We start from the raw sequence: 17,439 nt of genomic DNA, 5'->3' as shown, positions 1-17,439 counted from the left end.
TCCCCCCGCTCCCCCTTCTCCCGGGGGGCTCGGGGCAGGGCGCGGGCAGCCAGGTGCAAGGGGGGCGAGGGCAGGGGGTGGGAGCGGGACGGAGCCTGCCTCCCTCCTTCCTCCCCCGCCTCCTCCTCCTCCTCTCCTCCCCCCCCCACCCCCCCCGCCGCCTGTGTTTACCTCAAGTTTGAATTTTATCTGCGCAACATGAGCTGGAATGCGGACATCGAGGCGGGCGCAGCTCCGCGGGGGCTCCGCGGCTCCCCCGACCTCCGCCGCGCAAACATGGCGCCGGCACCGCCGGGGGGGGGGGGGCCCCCCCTGAACCCGCACACCTTCCCCCCCCCCCCTTTCTCTTTTCACCCCTTTTATTTTTTTTTAATACTGTTTGTTTTTTTTTTTTTCTACGCTCCCCTCGCACGCTCGCAACCGGCCGAGCAAACGCGGCACCCCCGCCGCGCCCAGCGCTCCGGCCGCCTCCGCGCAGCCCCCCCCCCCCCCCACTCCGTCCTCCCCTTCCTCCTCCTTCTCCTCCTCCTCCTCCTCACTCACCTCAGCGTTGGCCGCCCCACGCAGCCCCCCATCGCCCCGGGACAGGTGCAGGTGTTGCGAGCCAGGGGGGTCCCGCATGTCGCCTGTCGCCTGTCGCCGCCCCCCCCCATCCACACTCCGCCGCCACCAGCAGCAGCAGCAGCAGCAGCACCGCCGCCCCGGGCTCCCCTAATGCTTCCCTCCGCACAATGTTGTTTCATTATATCATGTCCATCATGTGACACCCGGAGGCCTCTCCGTGGAAACTTAAAGGGGACTTTCACGTCACGCCACGCCGCCGGACCCGCCGCCACCCCCGGCCCCACGCCGCCCTAGTGCTGCTGCTGCTGGTGCTGCTGGTGCTGCTGCTACTGCTGGTGCTGCTGGTGCTACTTCTGCTGCTGCTGCTGCTGGGGCTGCTGCGAGCGGGCTCGGCTCTGCGGCCAAAACACCGTGCTGGGCTCCCTTCTCGCTGACTGATTAGCGTTGGCTTTATTATCGTCAGTGTTACCATCCTCAACATCAGTGTTACCATCCTCAACATCAGTATTATCGTCCTCAACATCAGTATTATCATCCTCAACATCAGTATTATCACCATTAACATCAGTACTATCACCGTTAGCATCAGTACTATCACCGCTAACATCAGTATTATTCTCATTTTCATCAGTATTATTAGCGTTTTCATCGTCATTATTACCATTTTCATTATTATTATTACAGTTTTCATCATTATTATTATCGTCTTCATCATTATTACTACTTTTTTTATCATCATTATTACCGTTTTCGTCATTACTATTGCCGTTTTCATCATTATTATCATCATTTTCATCATTATCATCATTATTATCATCGTTACCATTATTACTATCATTATTATTGTCATTATTACTACCACCATTATTATTACTATTATTCCCCTCCCCTTCCTTTCCCCCCCTGGCAAAACCCCGTGCCCCGACCGCCGCGGCACCTTGCGCAGCGGGGATGCTCCCAGCCCCAGCCGCCTGCGGGATCCCCGGTGCTGCGGCTCCCCCGCTCCCGGCTGCGGCTCCGGTGCTGAAGCAGCAAAAAGTTGGTTGTGCCCGCGAGCCTACGGAGGCAGGAGGTGCGAGCGGGGCCGTTGCTGTGCTTGTGCAGAGCTGAGGCGTTGCTTGGAGATGTGGGTTTACCCCTGCCGCTCGGCCGGTTGGTATAAAAACTACGGAGCAGCTAACCTGTAACACCTCCAGCTTTCTGATCCAGGTTGTAGGGAGAGATGCCTGCCGGAGCCGTTCCTAGTGATGCACGCCTGACGCTGCACTAAAGCAAGCCCCGCACACGAGCGGCCACTTTCTCAAGAGAAAGAGGAAGGAGAAGGCATTTCAGGCGCTCTGGGGAGATCCCGGCTGTCCCGCGCCCCCGCTGCGTGCGGCGGGGGTCTCCCTGCTGGAGGTCGGCGCGCAGGCCTGCCGGCATTTCGGAGGCTGCTGTTCTGCCTTCAGTGCTGAAGTGGCTTCAGCTCAAGCTTGTGCCCCAAGGATGGTGGGGATGGAGCTGAAGCCCACCCGCCCCACTCACCCGCCTCCAATCCTTCTCCCCGCAGCGCTGCTCAGAGGCTCAGGCCCTGGCTGGGCTTTATGCAGGACCGGTGGCACGTGCTTCCCGTGGGAGCTCCCCAAATTCGGCTCCCAAACCCGCGATGTTGTGGCGGCGTTTGCAGCCAAGCGCAAAGTTCAAGGGGCTGGCGGGGGGCTAGCCATTCAGGGTTAAACACGGAGAGAGGAAAAGCTTGCCCCGCTGAAAATCGCGGCCCCTCGGCGGTTCAAAGCGTGACCCGCGGCTCTGAGAACAGGACTGGAATCCAATTTATTCAGCACCTCACAGAGTTCCCGTGAAGGGAGACGAATAAATCGCCTTTTCCACCTCTGGCTGACACCGATGCCCGTCACGCTTCGACGGGACACGATGCCCCGCGCAGGCCCTGTCCTGGCAAACCTCCTCCTGCTCCCCCGTTTGGACTTTCGGAGTTGGGACGCCCGTGCCCAACCCCATTCAATTCAGCCTGCCCTCACAACGAGCTATATATGTAACAGGTCGGTGTTTCGGATATGTTATTACTCTTTTTCAGTACCTAGACGGGACTTTTGTAGGAGCTATTAATGGCTTTAACGAAAAAGGGTTAGCCGAGTGCGGAGCAGTTCATCCTCCCTTCCTTCCTTCTTCCCTGGAGGGCTCAGATGCTTCCCTCTGTGTGCCCTACACCTCGTGTTTGCTCATCTGGCCTTTCCTGTCCAATTTTAGGGTGTTTTCTACCACCCTGTTTCTTTCTGCCGTTATTATCCAGGCTGTCCCACTGCCGTGGGTCCCAGCCCCAGCGTGCCTGCCCTTCTATTTCCCCGGGGTTTATCTGCCTACCTCGCTAAGCCTCTTTTTATTCCACATTCCCTCCTCCGGATCGTCCTTAAAGGAGAAAGAGGCTGGAGCCGGGATATAAAATAGTCTCCTCGGAGCACTGCCAGAACCAATCTCTTTTACGCTGCTGCCGCCGCCGCTGCTGCTGCTGTTCTGCTGTGTCATGGGAAGAGAGTTACCTCGCCATGCGAACCCTTGCAAACGTTGGGGGCTGGAGCCGGCACCGCCGGCGGCACCGCTGGCCGCAGAGCCCAGCCCCGCTTTGCAACGCTCGAGTTTGCCCGGCGCAGGGTCTGGGCAAGCAGAAGGCACCGCTCCCTTCCCGGGCTCCGACGGGGAGACCGGTGCCCGGTGCTGGGAGCTCTGCGGGAGGCTGAGCGGCGGCGGCAGCCACAGCACATCGTCACGCGGCTGTGTTTCGTTTTGTCGAGCCCAGACGCTCGAGGTGGCAGCTTGGGCAGGGAAGCAAAGCCATGCGTTTCTGTAAAAAAAAAAAAAAAGAAGCACTTTTTCACGACGTTTGCTCTGAATTCTTACAGCGGGGTCTCGGGCTAAGAGCGAGCAGGGATTCTGCCTCCTCTCAAAAATGTCGCTTGTTATAAAACCTTCACAAGCTTGGCTCCGTCCACCTGAGCTTATGTGCTTCAGAAACTTGCTTTCAAAAACGTAAGGTTTAAATATCATTCTGCTCTCTCTCCTCCCCAAGTTTATGTTCCCTGGAAAGGCCTGAAGAAGCCTAAGGCTGCGTCTGGCTGTGAATGAAGAAGGCTTAAACAAACACAGGCGTGCACATACACGTGCGTGTACATGCGTACGCCCCGGCTTTGTAGCGTCCTATCGAACCACACATATAGAAAAATCCGTCATCATGTGATAGGCTTTAATATCTGCCTTAAAATTAATCCCTAACTGATGGAGTCTGTCTGTGTGGCGGGGCAGATCACAGGAGGCTCAATAGCTAGGCGCTTTCCGTGCGGCTTTTTTAAAACTGCCAAAAATAATCCCCCTGTTTTCTGTTGGATTATTTTACAAGTGTTTTCACCCCAGCTACCTGGGAGATGCTCAAAGTGAAAGCAAGTAAGAAAACTTTATTGGTTCTATTTTTTTTTATTTTTTTTTTAATGGGGCTCCAGCCCTGATTTTCCAAATGAACATTAAAAAAAAAAAAATAAAACTTGTTATAGGGCTCTGGCATGGACAGCAGGACTAGAGCCGGTGCCATTCCCCAGGGCAATGGTTAAAAGGCTCATCTAAGTTCTTTAATTCCTCTGGTACAGCCCAGGCTCCTGGGTTTTGTTGGAGCTCCAGCTCTGGACTTGGTCCTTCTCGCTTGCCAGCGTTGTCTTTGCCTCTTTTTTGTTCATCTCAGTCACTGAAACTAAATCTTCTCGTTTCACTTCTCATTCTAACGCGTTTCACTCTTTAGTTCCCACGTGCTAGAAAGTGCAGTTTCATTTAGATTCTCAATAGAAGAGAAAATCTGATTCCAGAAAGCAATTTGCAGTGATATATTTTCCTTGCCACTCACAGGAAAACATCGCCGCTCAGACGCACCTGGGTGTAAACACCGCCGACAGGCCCTCAAAACCGAACCCAAATTGTGAAATTGAGGCAAACAGCCCAGAGAACCTGAAGTGTTCTGGTTTCTAAAACACTGGCCGCCGTCAAAAATAAAGTAAAATAAAGCTCTGTTTACATGTCGAGCACAGTGTTTGTTGATCAAGTTTCTAAGGTGATGTAGCAGGAAATACTGATCTTAGGAAAAATGACACGAGCAAAGCATGAAACTGTAATTCAGCAGCTATTTGTTAACTGATAACAGGGAAAAAAAAAAAAAAAAGAAAAAGAAAAAGACATTTAAAAAGCAATGAGAGGTTTTCACTGAACTTTTTCCCTCCCTTACCGACAGATACAAATGGAGCCTCTCACCTGCTCTGCTCCCGTGTATAACTGTTGGCGAAAGCAGGGCTAAATCATTTATCAGAGGGGATGTTTCCATCCGATGCAAATACCTGCGCTCGCCCCTGATCCTGCATCATGTCACGGGCGAGATGGATGCTCGAGGAAGGCTATAATGTACCTGTGTTTTCTCCAGCTTGGTGCCAGTCTTGCTGAGTCATTTTGCCTGTTCCCATTCTGCAGTCGGCTGCGTGGTCGCTTTTCCCTGTTATTTGTGTGGGTCGCCAGCCCAGCAGCAGAGGAGGAGAAATGCCTCTTATTTCTTCGGGCAGGAAATAAGGGTTTTGCCCTGCTGCTTTGCTGCTCGCAGGTTTGTCCGCCCCCCTCTCCCAAAAGCTTTTGAACCCCTTAATGAATTTCAGATGAACTTGGGAGAGAGTGGCTGCTTCAGAGGCAGCTTTATTCCTGCAGGTTGCATGAAAATCAGCCCTCGGGCAGAAGAGTTAGACCCGGAGCAGAACCTAGCAGGGCTGGCAGCCTCCTCCCAGCCGCTCAACACACGTGCACCGGCCAATTAGCCTGTACAGATTAATTGTAGCTACACAGAGCCACAGCTCTGCCCTACCCTGCCCGGTATAGCTGCCACCGGCAGGCAAGGGACATCATGGAAAAGCTCAGGAACTGGGGGAGTTCAGGGAATTGGTTGTTTTCGAGGGTAGTTTAAGGAATGCCGTTACAAGGGAAAAGCTGATGGCTGGGAATGGGCTCAGCCCCATCCTCACCCGAATTAATTTCTAATTCCTCTCCCTCCCAGCTGCACCCTGCCTGCCCCGGGCAGCCAGACGAGCGCTGAGCTTAGCGCAATTAGTTGGATGCAGCAAACAGTTTCAGCGTGACTGGAGCTTGCACGCTAAAAAAAAGCCGTGCCTTGATGTGCACGAAATAGATGTACAAATCTGCGTCGTGTGCCACCTGCCTCGTGTCCCGTTTGTTCCTGCAGCGGGCACAAAAGGCACGTGCCCCAGCAGTACCCGAAGGGACTCTCGGAGTCATCTGGTGCTGGTTCTTGTCGAAATTAAGGCATTAGTTATTGTGCTATGAGGTGCTGCTGCGGACCTCCTCTGGAAGGAAGGCTTTTGCACGTAAATTAAGAGTCGTTACCCTCTGAAAATTAATCTATAACGTCGGAAGCAGCCTCTCTATCAAGGAGCTCAGTTACCTCTGTCGCAGCCGGTAGGCACCAAAGGAGATCCGGGGCTTTTTCCTGGGCGCTATACAGCCATACCCTAGGAGGTAACCTCTGCCTGGAAGGGCTTACAGAGCAAAAAGAGAGAAGAGTGAGCAACGTAACTCTCAGGCAGAGCAGAGACGGTGACCTTTTGCAAATGTCAAGTTAATGCCGTGATTTGGAAGTGCAAGGGGTACCTGGGTCAACGGGGGTGGGAGGCGCTTGGGGCAGGGGGTGAGATGAAGCCGTAGCAGAAGCTGCCTGGTATGAGACGGAGAGGAAGTGCACGTGGAGAATTATATGGTCAATCAGCACGTCCCAGCTAGAAGATAGGTGGGGAAAAAGACTGATAAGCCTCCCCCTACCTGCAGTCACTTCCCCAAAGCCACACAGCATGGACTAGGGGAGATGGAGAAGGAAGCATGGTTCCTCCTCCGTGCTGGTTCTGCCCAGGCGGCTGGAGGCGTGAGAACCCAGTTTTGGGGGTTGTGGCTCTCTGTGGCTCTGCCTCCTGCAGCTGCAAGGGTTGCAGCCGAGCCTCGGGGCTAGAGCAAGGCGTACTTTGGTGCTCTACGTCCCGGGCAGCACGTAATGGAGTATTAACAAGAACAGCTCCAGAAGCTACCAGGACTCGGGAGGTCACAATTCCTTCTGTGCCGCTCCTTCGTCTTAGTGGGAGGTGATTGCTGGAGGCTTTTAGTGGATGTGAGACACGCTATGCTTCCCTGACATTAGCTCCAGTTTGCAAACTGAGGCTTTAACCACATCCTACCCCATCTGATCATTTCCTCATGCACCTTTTCAGCAACACGTGAAGTGTGCTTGCCAGAGCTACCCCAGCACCCCGTAAGCAGCTGAGCAGAGAGGTGCAGAGACCGCACAAGCATTGATTTTTGCAACCCATTTCTCCCGTGAATGAAGGGAGTCTCACCTTTGAGGCTTACCAGGATTTGCCAAACATACATTATCAAACTCTTTGCCCCTGTTTCATGCTCTTGAGAATAGAAATGATTCACTTGCCATTTGGGGATGCCGTGAGCATCATACGAGGTCCATAAAGTGATTTTTAATTTGAAAACCCGAGTCTCATGCATTTGCTAAATATTCAAGGTGAAGTTCAGAGACAACTTTATGGGTACTAGTGACTTTCCATGATGCCTCTCAGGACCACTTGGTGCTAACCAGGGCTCAGTTGCTCCTTCTCCAAAAATAAAGACAGACTTCATTCCTTCCCCCAAACCATGCTGCGGATCTGTGTTGAGTTCTGCAGTCATGTTACTTGTATGGAATGAATGAAGTGTTTCACAAAAAGAAAGACGGCCACAGAAACCTGTTCATTCAGAAATTGGTGTTGATCTGAGAGGAGAAAAGAAAACACCTTCAGAGTAGCAGAAAGCTCCCCAAAACCTTAAGGGCTACAAGGAGCGACAGCCAAAATCTTAAATCCCTTCCTCCTTTCCTTATTTTTCTCTTCCTTCTCAGTACAAAATTCAAAATGTCCTTGAACTCGGTGAATTATTTTCCTTCAGGTCCACCAGCAATCATTCTTTGCATGGCTCCTATATTTTTCAAAAAACCCTTCCTCAATCTCCTTCTTTCATTAGTTGATGTGCAATGGCTTCTACCATGAGACTGTTTCTGGTTTTGTTTGATTTCTCTCTTCCTTTATCTCCACCCAGAGACATCCTGAATGTTGTTTCATAAAATTCCTAGAGTTCCAGTGACCTGGAAGTGCTCACAGCCAAGCTGGATGGGGTTTTGGGCAGCCTGAGCTGGTAGGAAGTGTCCCTGACCATGGCAGGGGGTTGGAATTAGATGGGCTTTGAGGTCCCTTCCATCCCAAACCATTCTGGGATTCTGGAAGTCTGGGAATCTGGGATTCTGGGATTCTGGAATTTTAGGTTCTTTCCAGATAGGCTGTTAACTCCTTCCTTCTTTCTCCTCAACATCTCCTTTCTTGAACAACTGCTCCAAAAATACTTTATCATTTATTATTCCTATATTTGCAAGTTAGGGAAAAGTGAGAAACATTGTTTCCCTGTCTCGCATAAAGCATATTTTTGTACACCAGCACACTAACTAATTTCTTTAGCCCTTAGGAAAAAGGACCACGGTGCCAGATTCCTCCCCCTGCTGTCTGTGGGAGATGCAGGAATGGGAGACGCTCTTCGTTCTGTTTATATAGAGCAACATCGGTTCATGGAAATCAAAGTTGGTCAAACTCTGCAATGCACAGGAGGAAAGATTGATTTTGGTAAGGGTTAGGGAAAGCTCCGTGCTTCGTTTGGTACCATTGGCTTTCTGCTGTTGTTTGATAGTCGATTCCCACCAACAGGGCTTGAAGCTATGCAGAAGCACAAGCACCAGATCTGCATCAATATTTGATGTTTTGGACAGCCGTGAGGAAGATGGAAGATGTGGCATACTACACAATGCAGGCATGGAAAGGGAGACACTGGAAGGGGACCACGCATCCCCCTCTGTGCCCTGAGCAGAATCAAACCATCCCTGGGAGAGACTAACCTATGTCCAGAGGGGAAGATGTAGCAATTAATTTAGAAAATTTATTTTTAATTCAAAGAGAAGTTCTTTTTAGCAGGCTTTTGTGATTCTATGATTTGTGGGCTTTTTTTTTTTTTTCCAGATACCTAGTAACAACATTCCTTGCAGCAAATCAAACCAAAGCAGTTGACAACTGTCGATATCCTTTTACAAGTCTCCACTGTGTTAGAAGATAGTTTTCATCTTCTCCTGCAGTCTTTTCCTTTCCAGACAGAGCAAAGAAAATTCATCAGCCTATCCTCCAAACTTTTGACCTGTCTGTAATCCCTACTGCTTTTTCTCCGGACCCTCTAAAATTCGTCCACATCTTTCTTCTACTTTCTTCTAGTATGGCATCCAAACACCGAGCCCTCATTAGACTGGGATAATTGTTTCTCAAGTTTCACCTATTACACTCCAGTCCACATGTCCCCAAACAAGATTTACCTTTTTTCTGCAAGAGCTGTGCACAGTTTGGGGTCTCATTCACATCTCTTTTTCCTCCAAATGTCTGCTTGACCAGTAGTTTGCCACTTTGCATTTCCTTGTGTTGTTGCTTCTGTCCATATTGAACCAATTCTGGTTGATTTTATACTATTTCCCAGGAACATTTTGGAAAACTTCCTCCAGAGGAATTATATATTCTTTATTCCGTCATCCAAACAACTAATGAAAATATTAGAATCAGGTCCAGGAGCAAACCCTGCGGGAGCCCATTTGGAAAGCCTTCTCAATGCAGAGGAAAGGAATCAGTAATTCTTGTGTGAATACAGTTTTTCTCTGTCATTTGTGTCTTAAGATGATTTCACAGAGATCATAGTTCCCGGTCAGCTTATGGGAATGCTGTGTGAAAGGGTGTTGAAAACCCTGTTTATTTCAAAATATATCACATATACTCCCTCTCTCTTATTCTATAACACAGTCGTTTTGTTCAAAGAATGAAATTGGATGGCTTTAGCATCACTCATTTATGGCAAAGCCAAGCTGCTTGATTGTATATTTCTATTATCAGTCAAGTGCTTAATAACTAATTAGCAGTTTATTGTATTATCTCTATGCATTACATGCTAAACTGACTGCTGGCTAATTCTCACAGCCCTTAGTCCCCTCTTTAAAGATAAGCACTACGTTTACCCTTCTCTCTTCGTGGAGCTCCCTGCTCCTCGGGCTCTCTCTGTCACTGACTATTCGGGAATTGCTCTGGCCAGTGTTTTCTGGGGGAGCTCCATCCAGCCCTGCTGGCTAGAATTGGTCTAACTTCTTCAAAGGATTTTAACCGGTTCTTATTGGTTCTTCTGTTGTTTTGGATTGACTTACTCCCTCAGTAGAAGTAGTCCTGATAAAGCATGACAAATAACGAATGTTCCAGTCTGTTGTTACTTCTCGTCTCTTGTTTTCCATTGATTCAGTTACACGTAATTTCTGTTGCCCTCCTCTTATTTCTGACACCTCTCCAGAGCATTCTCTTCTCACCCTTTACATACCTCGATAATTAAAACTCATTTTGTCCCTCGTCTTTCACATTTTGACCCTCCATACTCATGCCATTCCTCCACAGACATCACTTTCTAGGCTTGTTTCCAGCCTTTGTACAGCTTATTGCCCAGCCTCCTTTTTCTGCTTTCCTCACTCCTTCCTTTTTTCGGAGGGATGAACTCCATCCTTCTGTTCTCTCTTCTAGCTTGATCGACCTCCACCATCCTATTCTCAGCAAGCTCCTGCCCACTAGCCACAGTCTGGTCCATCACCCCATCACTTGCTCCACCACTTGGACTTTCATTGCCAGCCTCCTCCAAAGGTAGCTTAAAGCCCTTCTGCTGGGCTTGCAAGCCAAAATCTGTCTTTTCTCTTTGCAGAAGACAGACGTCTGGTCCTTTTCCAGGTAGCAAACCATTACTTCTTTTGCTCTCCTATCACAGATGTAATTAATAATCAATTTGTCCTTTAAACCCACCCTCAGCTCTCCACTACGCCAGTCCTAGCCTTGACTTTTACTCCTGGCCAGAAGGATGGAGGAGGCCATTTCCCACACCCTCCTCTCCTCCCCTCTCTTTCCCAGCACCTAGATTTAGAGAGCAGACAGGAGCTTTAATCTAAAGCTCTTTTTAGGGTGGCAGATGAATGTGATGGTTCCTGTAAGCATTACAGAGGTCGCCTGCCTGCTGAGGCACCCCTCTCCAGCTCAGTGGGAGGCCAAGCAGGCATTTAGGAAAGGCAATTAAAGGTCTGAGTGTACTGCTTGTTGAAACGTCCCTTTATTCTTTGAGATTTATATCGTCCAGCACACAGATGGCATTGCTTTTCACCAAAAAATGTGTTGCTATCTTTTAGAAAATCAGACAACAAACCCAAGCCCATGTGAAATGTATTACAAGGCGTTCCTGGCTCTTCAGGTCACTGTTCTTCCTAAAATGATGACAACTTTAAACAAGAAGCCAAACCTGCAGGGTCGCATGAGTGCCAGACCTGCAGCTCCACCTACGTCTATGTCCCTGTGGTTCCTCTTTACACCGGTGACTTTGGCTTGGGTTTCCTTTGGCTCTCCAGGCTCACAAGTACTCTCCACAGGGCAGGTACGAGGATGTACGTAGCATTTAAGCCATATGAATAAAGCAGAGATCAGTAAATAAGCAGCAATCTGCATCTCCTTGGGCTATTGGTGAAGCTGGGTATTTCAGGTTTGAAATTAGGAGACTTTTCTTCTCAGAGAGAGCAGTCAGGCATTGAGACAGGTTGCCCAGGGAGGTGGTGGAGTCACCGTCCCTGGGGGTGTTCAAGGAAAGGTTGGACGTGGTGCTGAGGAACATGGTTTATTGGGTGACATTGGTGGTAGGTTGATGGTTGGATCAGATGATCTTGGAGGTCTCTTCCAACCGTAATGATTCTTTGATTCTACAATACAACACTGAGCCCATGGAGGAGGCTTGGTGAAGAAGAGTAGAAGTTGCTCGGGCTTGAAAAGAGGCAGCTTGCTGCTGTCTTTAACTAACCCTTGCAGATTATTGGAAAGACACTGCCAGATTTTTCTTGGAGGGGCATAATGATAGAACAAGAGGCGGTCATCACAAGTTGCAGCAAAAGACATTGCAAGTAGGTATTAGGAGAAAAAAAAAATTACAGCTCAACAGGAACTCAGAGAGCTTTTGGGATCTCCATCCTTGCAGAACTCAACCAGGCAAAACCAGGCAAGGCTTTGAGCAACATCTGGGGATCATAGAATCATAGAATATCCCGAGTTGGAAGGGACCCATAATGATCATCGAGTCCAACTCCTGGGATGTTGAAGCCATCCCTGGTGCCTGGAGACTTGTGGAGGTATTTCCCTACCCAAACTGTCCTGTGGTGCCAGGGTGCTGTGTGGATGCACCTGGGGCAGTCGTACTGCTGTCCTGCTCCTTCTAGCTGACTGCCAGCAGAAGTGGCTGCTTCTGTATGCATGTGTTTGTAGGAATGCTCTGTGCAGGACTCAGAAGACTGAATTTCCTATACCAGCAAAGTCCCAGGTAATTGCAAATTCATCCGTTTAACACTGATCCCAAACAATATCAAAGGAAATCTGATATAGGACATGATTGGTAATGAATTAAAGGACATTAACCTGATTGATATGCCCGAGCAGTTTTATGGAAAGCCTGTCGTGTCAAACAAATGGATGTTTTTTTAATGAGAATGTAAGTTTGGTTAATAAAGATAAGGCTGTTATAAATTATTTAGATTTCTGCGAGTTATTGAACAGTTCCTGAACACAGTCCCAATTAAAGAAAAAGGTACAAAGACTAATCTGGTACAATAAATGGATTAAAAACTATTTCGGCAACAGATCTTACAATGCAATTTGAAATTCAATTATACTGGAAATATTGAAGTCTCCCGTTTATTTATTCTGGACCCTGGGTTTTTCAGTGTCTTTAGGACTGACCCAGAGGAAATGATGAAAGTCATTACTGCTAACCTCGCCGGTGACGTGAAAGTCAGTCACACCAGCCCCACGGCAGAAGGACTGCAATGAAATAAGGGGAATCTAAATAAAGCAAAGTGCAGTGTGACTGTGGTTGAAACTATAGATCACACTCGCAAGGCAGAAGACAATAGCCCAGAATGTGGGAGCAATGAAACAGCCGAAATAATCAACTAAAAGTGAACGTGCTGAGAATAAGAGAGAATTATGCAGCAGCCCCAACTCAGCTAACGGCACTGAAAGCTTTCCTCGCAGGAAAAAAGACTTTGTGATGTTCTTGAAAATGGAGAAGAGATTGATTTGCAACCCAGGCTGGCATTCAAATTGCTGTTGCAAGGAGGTGCAAATTACCACCACGCGGGGATCTCCGTCAATACCAGGGTCGGGGCTGCCGCTGCACCTCCCAGGAGATCGGGACACGGCTCCGCCGGCACGGCAGGGACCAGGACAGCAGCCGGCAGCTGCGGAAGGGAGCGAGCCACCGTGGCATGCTTCGGGTTGCTTTTCATCACCCCGTTTCCATCACAGCCACCAGCGGGTCTGCCGGGACCAGGGAGCCCGCAGCCTCCTTTGGCTGCCACGTCCTGAATCGCCGCCAGATTTATGTTGCAAGAACTCATGCCAGTGTTTTTAGCCCAGAGTGTATTTGGCCCCTGGTGTTCTCCATGACATAGAATAAACATTAGGGAGGAGATTCGGGCTTCAATGAGAAATGCTTTCCCATGATACGTTTTCATTTTGGCATGCACACTGTTTATGATGAAAGGATCCTAAAATAATTGTATTAGATGAACCGTCTGTTCTTCTTGCTTTGAGGCCAGTACAGCATGACATTTCAGAGATAAAATGTTGTGGAACAGCCTCTGACTTATAGCCCAATGGAACTTTTCTGAAGCCATTCTTCTTTCTGCCTTTATTTGCTTGAGGTTTATAACCTCAAAACGTCAAGCTTGCATCACGACGTTGCCAAAAGATCATCCTGTGCATTAGCTAAATCTTAAATTATAAGCAAATTTAATTCTTCTTCAGAAGGCTGATTCACAAGCACTCCGCTCCCCAGTGGAAAAACTCCTCCCTGTAATTCAGAGGAATTCCAGGATTCGCAAGAAATACTACATTTCCAGGAGAAGACACTGTGTGTCCCTAGGAGAACTCGTTCCTGCGTGCAAGCTCAAGTGAGTCTACAGGACATTAAATCAAAGGAGGCCAATGCCAGATCAGTTGCTGAGTAACTGATACTGATCATCACATCCTGACCAGCTGGATGAACGACAGCAGCAGTTTCTTGGGACAGCATCTGAAGTCTCCTGCGTTTGCTTTCTGTGCAATTAACTCATGGTTGCAAACTGAACGAGGGGAAATTAATTTGTGTTGCTTTGTATTGTGTCCTTTGGACAAAAGTATGTAATTATAAAAGCTCTGAATCGTTACGCGCATTGCTTAGATTATTGCAATTATCAGAAAGGGAAAAGCGTGCCTTGCCAAATGCTTTGAGAGTCACAGGTGGAGAGGGCCAGCCAAAAGCCACATCACTCATGTCAGATTCCGCCTGGCTCCCTTGGGAAGCGCTCTGCGTCTGGAAACAGGAGGGGAAAAGTTTTGGGGAGGTCCCTGCTGCTGTTCCGCTTTGTATCCTGCTTTGTGGAAAGGTGTGGGATCCCCACCACGCTGGTCTTGGTGCAGGGACCTTGGTGGTGCTCCCTGAGGGAGCCCGAGGCCACCTCTCTGCCCTCCCACCGCCTCGGCAGCAGCCTGGGGAGGTGCACACCGTCCCTGCCATGAGCCGGGGCCCGCGATGCACCTGGGGGAGGATCCCCTGATGCAGCCCATCTCTGCAGCTCCTTTTTGCTGCAGACAGTGACGACACGGGGCGCGAGCGGAGCCTCGACCAGCACAACTGTTTATGTTCCACCCGGGAATAGTTGCTTCATAGCTGGGATTTCTGAAAGCCACCGAGGACAGTGATGAATGGAGGATGCTGGAAGCCTCAGCCTAAAACACGACAAGTCCTGCCCCCAAGAGCTTAGAACTGGCACTTCTGCCTGCACCTTAGTAAAGAAATGGGACGAACCAAGTGAGGCATTTTCTGTTGGATCATTTATTTATCGTTCTGTGCAAAGCACAGGGTGTAACTATCACCAGTCATTTTTGGCTATTGAGCTAGCTCCAGACAGCACTGTGTTACTATTACAGCAAAACATATTAGCTAATCATGAATTTACTTTTAGCCACGGTGGCTGCACGGCTTTCCTGTTTTTGTGCAGTGCTGCGGGCCACGAGGCAGATCCCAGGCACTAATTTATCCAGGGTGGAGATGTGCTTCCTGCAAAGAGCCCCAGGTCCAGGGGCTGGGGATGCGCCCAGGGGCATCGCTGGAGGTAGCTGGGGGAGCTCTTCAGACCTTGGTCTGATCCAGTGGCTACTGGAGACTGTGTAGGGCCAGCACCAGGGTCAACAATTGCCCCTGCTATCACATTTTTAGCCTGGTGCCTGCTGTAGTTTTGGCCACGGCTAATAAATGCTCTCCTAGGCAATATCTGGGCATGGCCCTGAGCTTAACGTTCCTGATGGGCAGTTTGAGTTGCTCTCCCTGCTCTGGAGAGTAAAAGAGTTTAGCCTGGTGCCCAGGCTCTGCCAGCTGGGCTCAGATCCAGGGAACACAGCCCAAATGGCCACCGCTCGGTTGTTCCTCTAAAGTCACTGCTGTCCGTGGGCATTACCCAGGTGGACTCTGGTCCTTTGGTACTGCGGAGATTTGTAATGCAAAGAAGGCATATATTTCTTAGTGCTAACTGCTTCGTAGCTAATTTGCCCCAGAACCCATGGAGGTACCCATTAGCCCATCCTAATGACCTCTTGTTCTTTAATTCGTTATCTTTTTCCTGCATATCTCTTTCTGCTCTCATATGACTTGTCCAGGCAAGCGGGGCTTGCCAGCATGCAGAGCGACGCTAGGGAACGCTCAGTGGCTGGAGTTGTCCCAAAGCAGAGCCCCAGGCAGCACAGCCAGCGTCTGGGAGCCATGGCTGGGACATGGCACTTGTCTCCTCTTCCTGGGGATGGTGGCAAGTCACTTGAGAACGTCCCAAAATGTCCTTTATGAACCCGGGTTAAGCGTTTGGGGCACGTGCTCTGAAGGGATGCCTGCCTCCCTCCATCCAGCACGCAGAGTTGGGCTCAGCCTTGGATGCTCGGGTGCCTGGGAAGGAATATGGCAGCGCCCACACCGAGAAACCAGCTCCCCAGCTCCTAACTCCAGGAATACAACCGAGCTCTCGCCATATCCTAAATCCACGCGCAGCCTCAGCGGAGATGTTCCGCCAACTTGTCTTTTGTCGGCATTTTTGGTTTGGGTAATTTGGGGTAAACAAGCTTCCTCTAGCAGAATAAGCTGCCTTTGCATTGTGCTGACTCTTTGCTGGTATAATATAAAAAGCACACGGGCTTTTGCTGACGCTGTTACTCCCACAAAATGTTCAAGCATGGGCTTAGCCTAATTCTTCAACAATATTCCCAGATTTATTGCGTGCGTTGAGCAAGCACAGAGCAAGTATTTCAGTGACAATCTCCGGGTTGGAAAGAGACACAAAGAAATAATTTCTCTTCTCTGCAACATCCTAATTGCTCCTTTTACTCTCTGATGGGCTGCAAGATTGCCAGTTTCCTAGGAGGTTTCCTTACTGTGTCTCATACATTACAAAATTTCCTATTTGTTTTGTGCCCTTTCCTCTTTGCACTTTGAGTTGTCTCTTAGGTCTCTCAATGTCCAGGTTATTCCTGACTTTCCAAGGTTTTAAACCCACCATTTTAATAGATTTTAAGTATTTCTGAACACCTTTCTTTCTATATACATCTGTGAATATTTTATAAGGTTTTTATGCCTTGCTACTAGTTGTTTAATACTATTGAGTCGTACATTTTAATAAAGAGTAGAGTAGCTGAAAGGCAGTCCACTTACTTACAAATGAAAATCAACTGCAATTTTAATGTTACATAATGCACCTGTAAGGGAAAAATCTCATAGACCTGGAGAAGCAATGAAAGCAGTGGGAGTCAATTGAAGTTTAACTCAGTTTTATGGAAGTTATTTTAAAAGGCTGTAGAGTTAAACAGAGAATAATTTAATTTTTACAGAGTTTTTAATAACCTCTAAAAATCTATTGCAGAGATTTAATAACATCCAAAAGCTCAACAGAAAGGTATAATTTCCTGCTAAATTCTATAGGACGATACCATAGCTTTGTATCCTAAAAATAATTTTATGCTCAAGAGAGCATCTTGTCTGAGGAGGAGGCTGCCTCCCCCCCTGCTGCATCTCTCTGCAAGATCCTTTAGTTTCAGATCCTTTTGCTCGGATTTTTTTCCTAATGTTTTATCTCTCCAGTCTTGTGAGGGGGAGGAGAAGAGGTTTCCGAACTGTTTTTCAGTTACGCTGCTTAATAAACTTAACATCTTCCTCTGTTTGCACAAATGCCTGCTCTTGGAAGTTCCATATCATGTCATAAACGCTACTTGTTTGAACAAGCAGAGATTTATTTATTGTGCTGAAAGGACTTTCTATGCTCCCTGCCTCGTTTGCAACACTGCTGCCGATTGATTTCTGCTGTACCTATTATTGACTTGCCAGCAATATTCTAAAGCAAGGTTGGGTCCATGTCAGAAAAATTTGTTGCTTTACACAGAGCCTTTTTCAGCACCGTTCACTCAATATTGTTTCCCTCCCCGGCTACTGCTCCAGTAAACGAAAACAGCTAGCTGTTGTCTGAAATGAAGAATAATTGGAAACATCATGCCTGCTTCTTTCAGCGCGAGGAACAATTCGGCCATTTAGGGCTCCTCTAACACTCCTGAGCGCCGATCTGCTAAAAGCCTGGTGTCCATTATTCGGCCG

The 17,439-nt window shown here is 48.7% G+C and overlaps 1 protein-coding gene across 1 annotated transcript in view; it reads right to left on the bottom strand.

Moving 5' to 3' along the window:
• LOC308188419 (uncharacterized protein) overlaps window positions 1–17,439 on the bottom strand; it is a 146,423-nt gene that overhangs the window by 126,032 nt on the left and 2,952 nt on the right. The window contains exon 2 of the mRNA XM_080577397.1: window positions 544–3,403. Within this exon, the coding sequence (XP_080433523.1) occupies window positions 544–621 (78 nt within the window). The 5' untranslated portion in view covers window positions 622–3,403. The remainder of the gene's footprint in view (window positions 1–543; window positions 3,404–17,439) is intronic.

Source organism: Anser brachyrhynchus (genome assembly GCF_964034855.1).
Source record: "Anser brachyrhynchus genome assembly, chromosome: 1".
Taxonomy (NCBI): domain Eukaryota; kingdom Metazoa; phylum Chordata; class Aves; order Anseriformes; family Anatidae; genus Anser; species Anser brachyrhynchus.
This window is presented reverse-complemented; position numbering and strand designations above follow the sequence as displayed.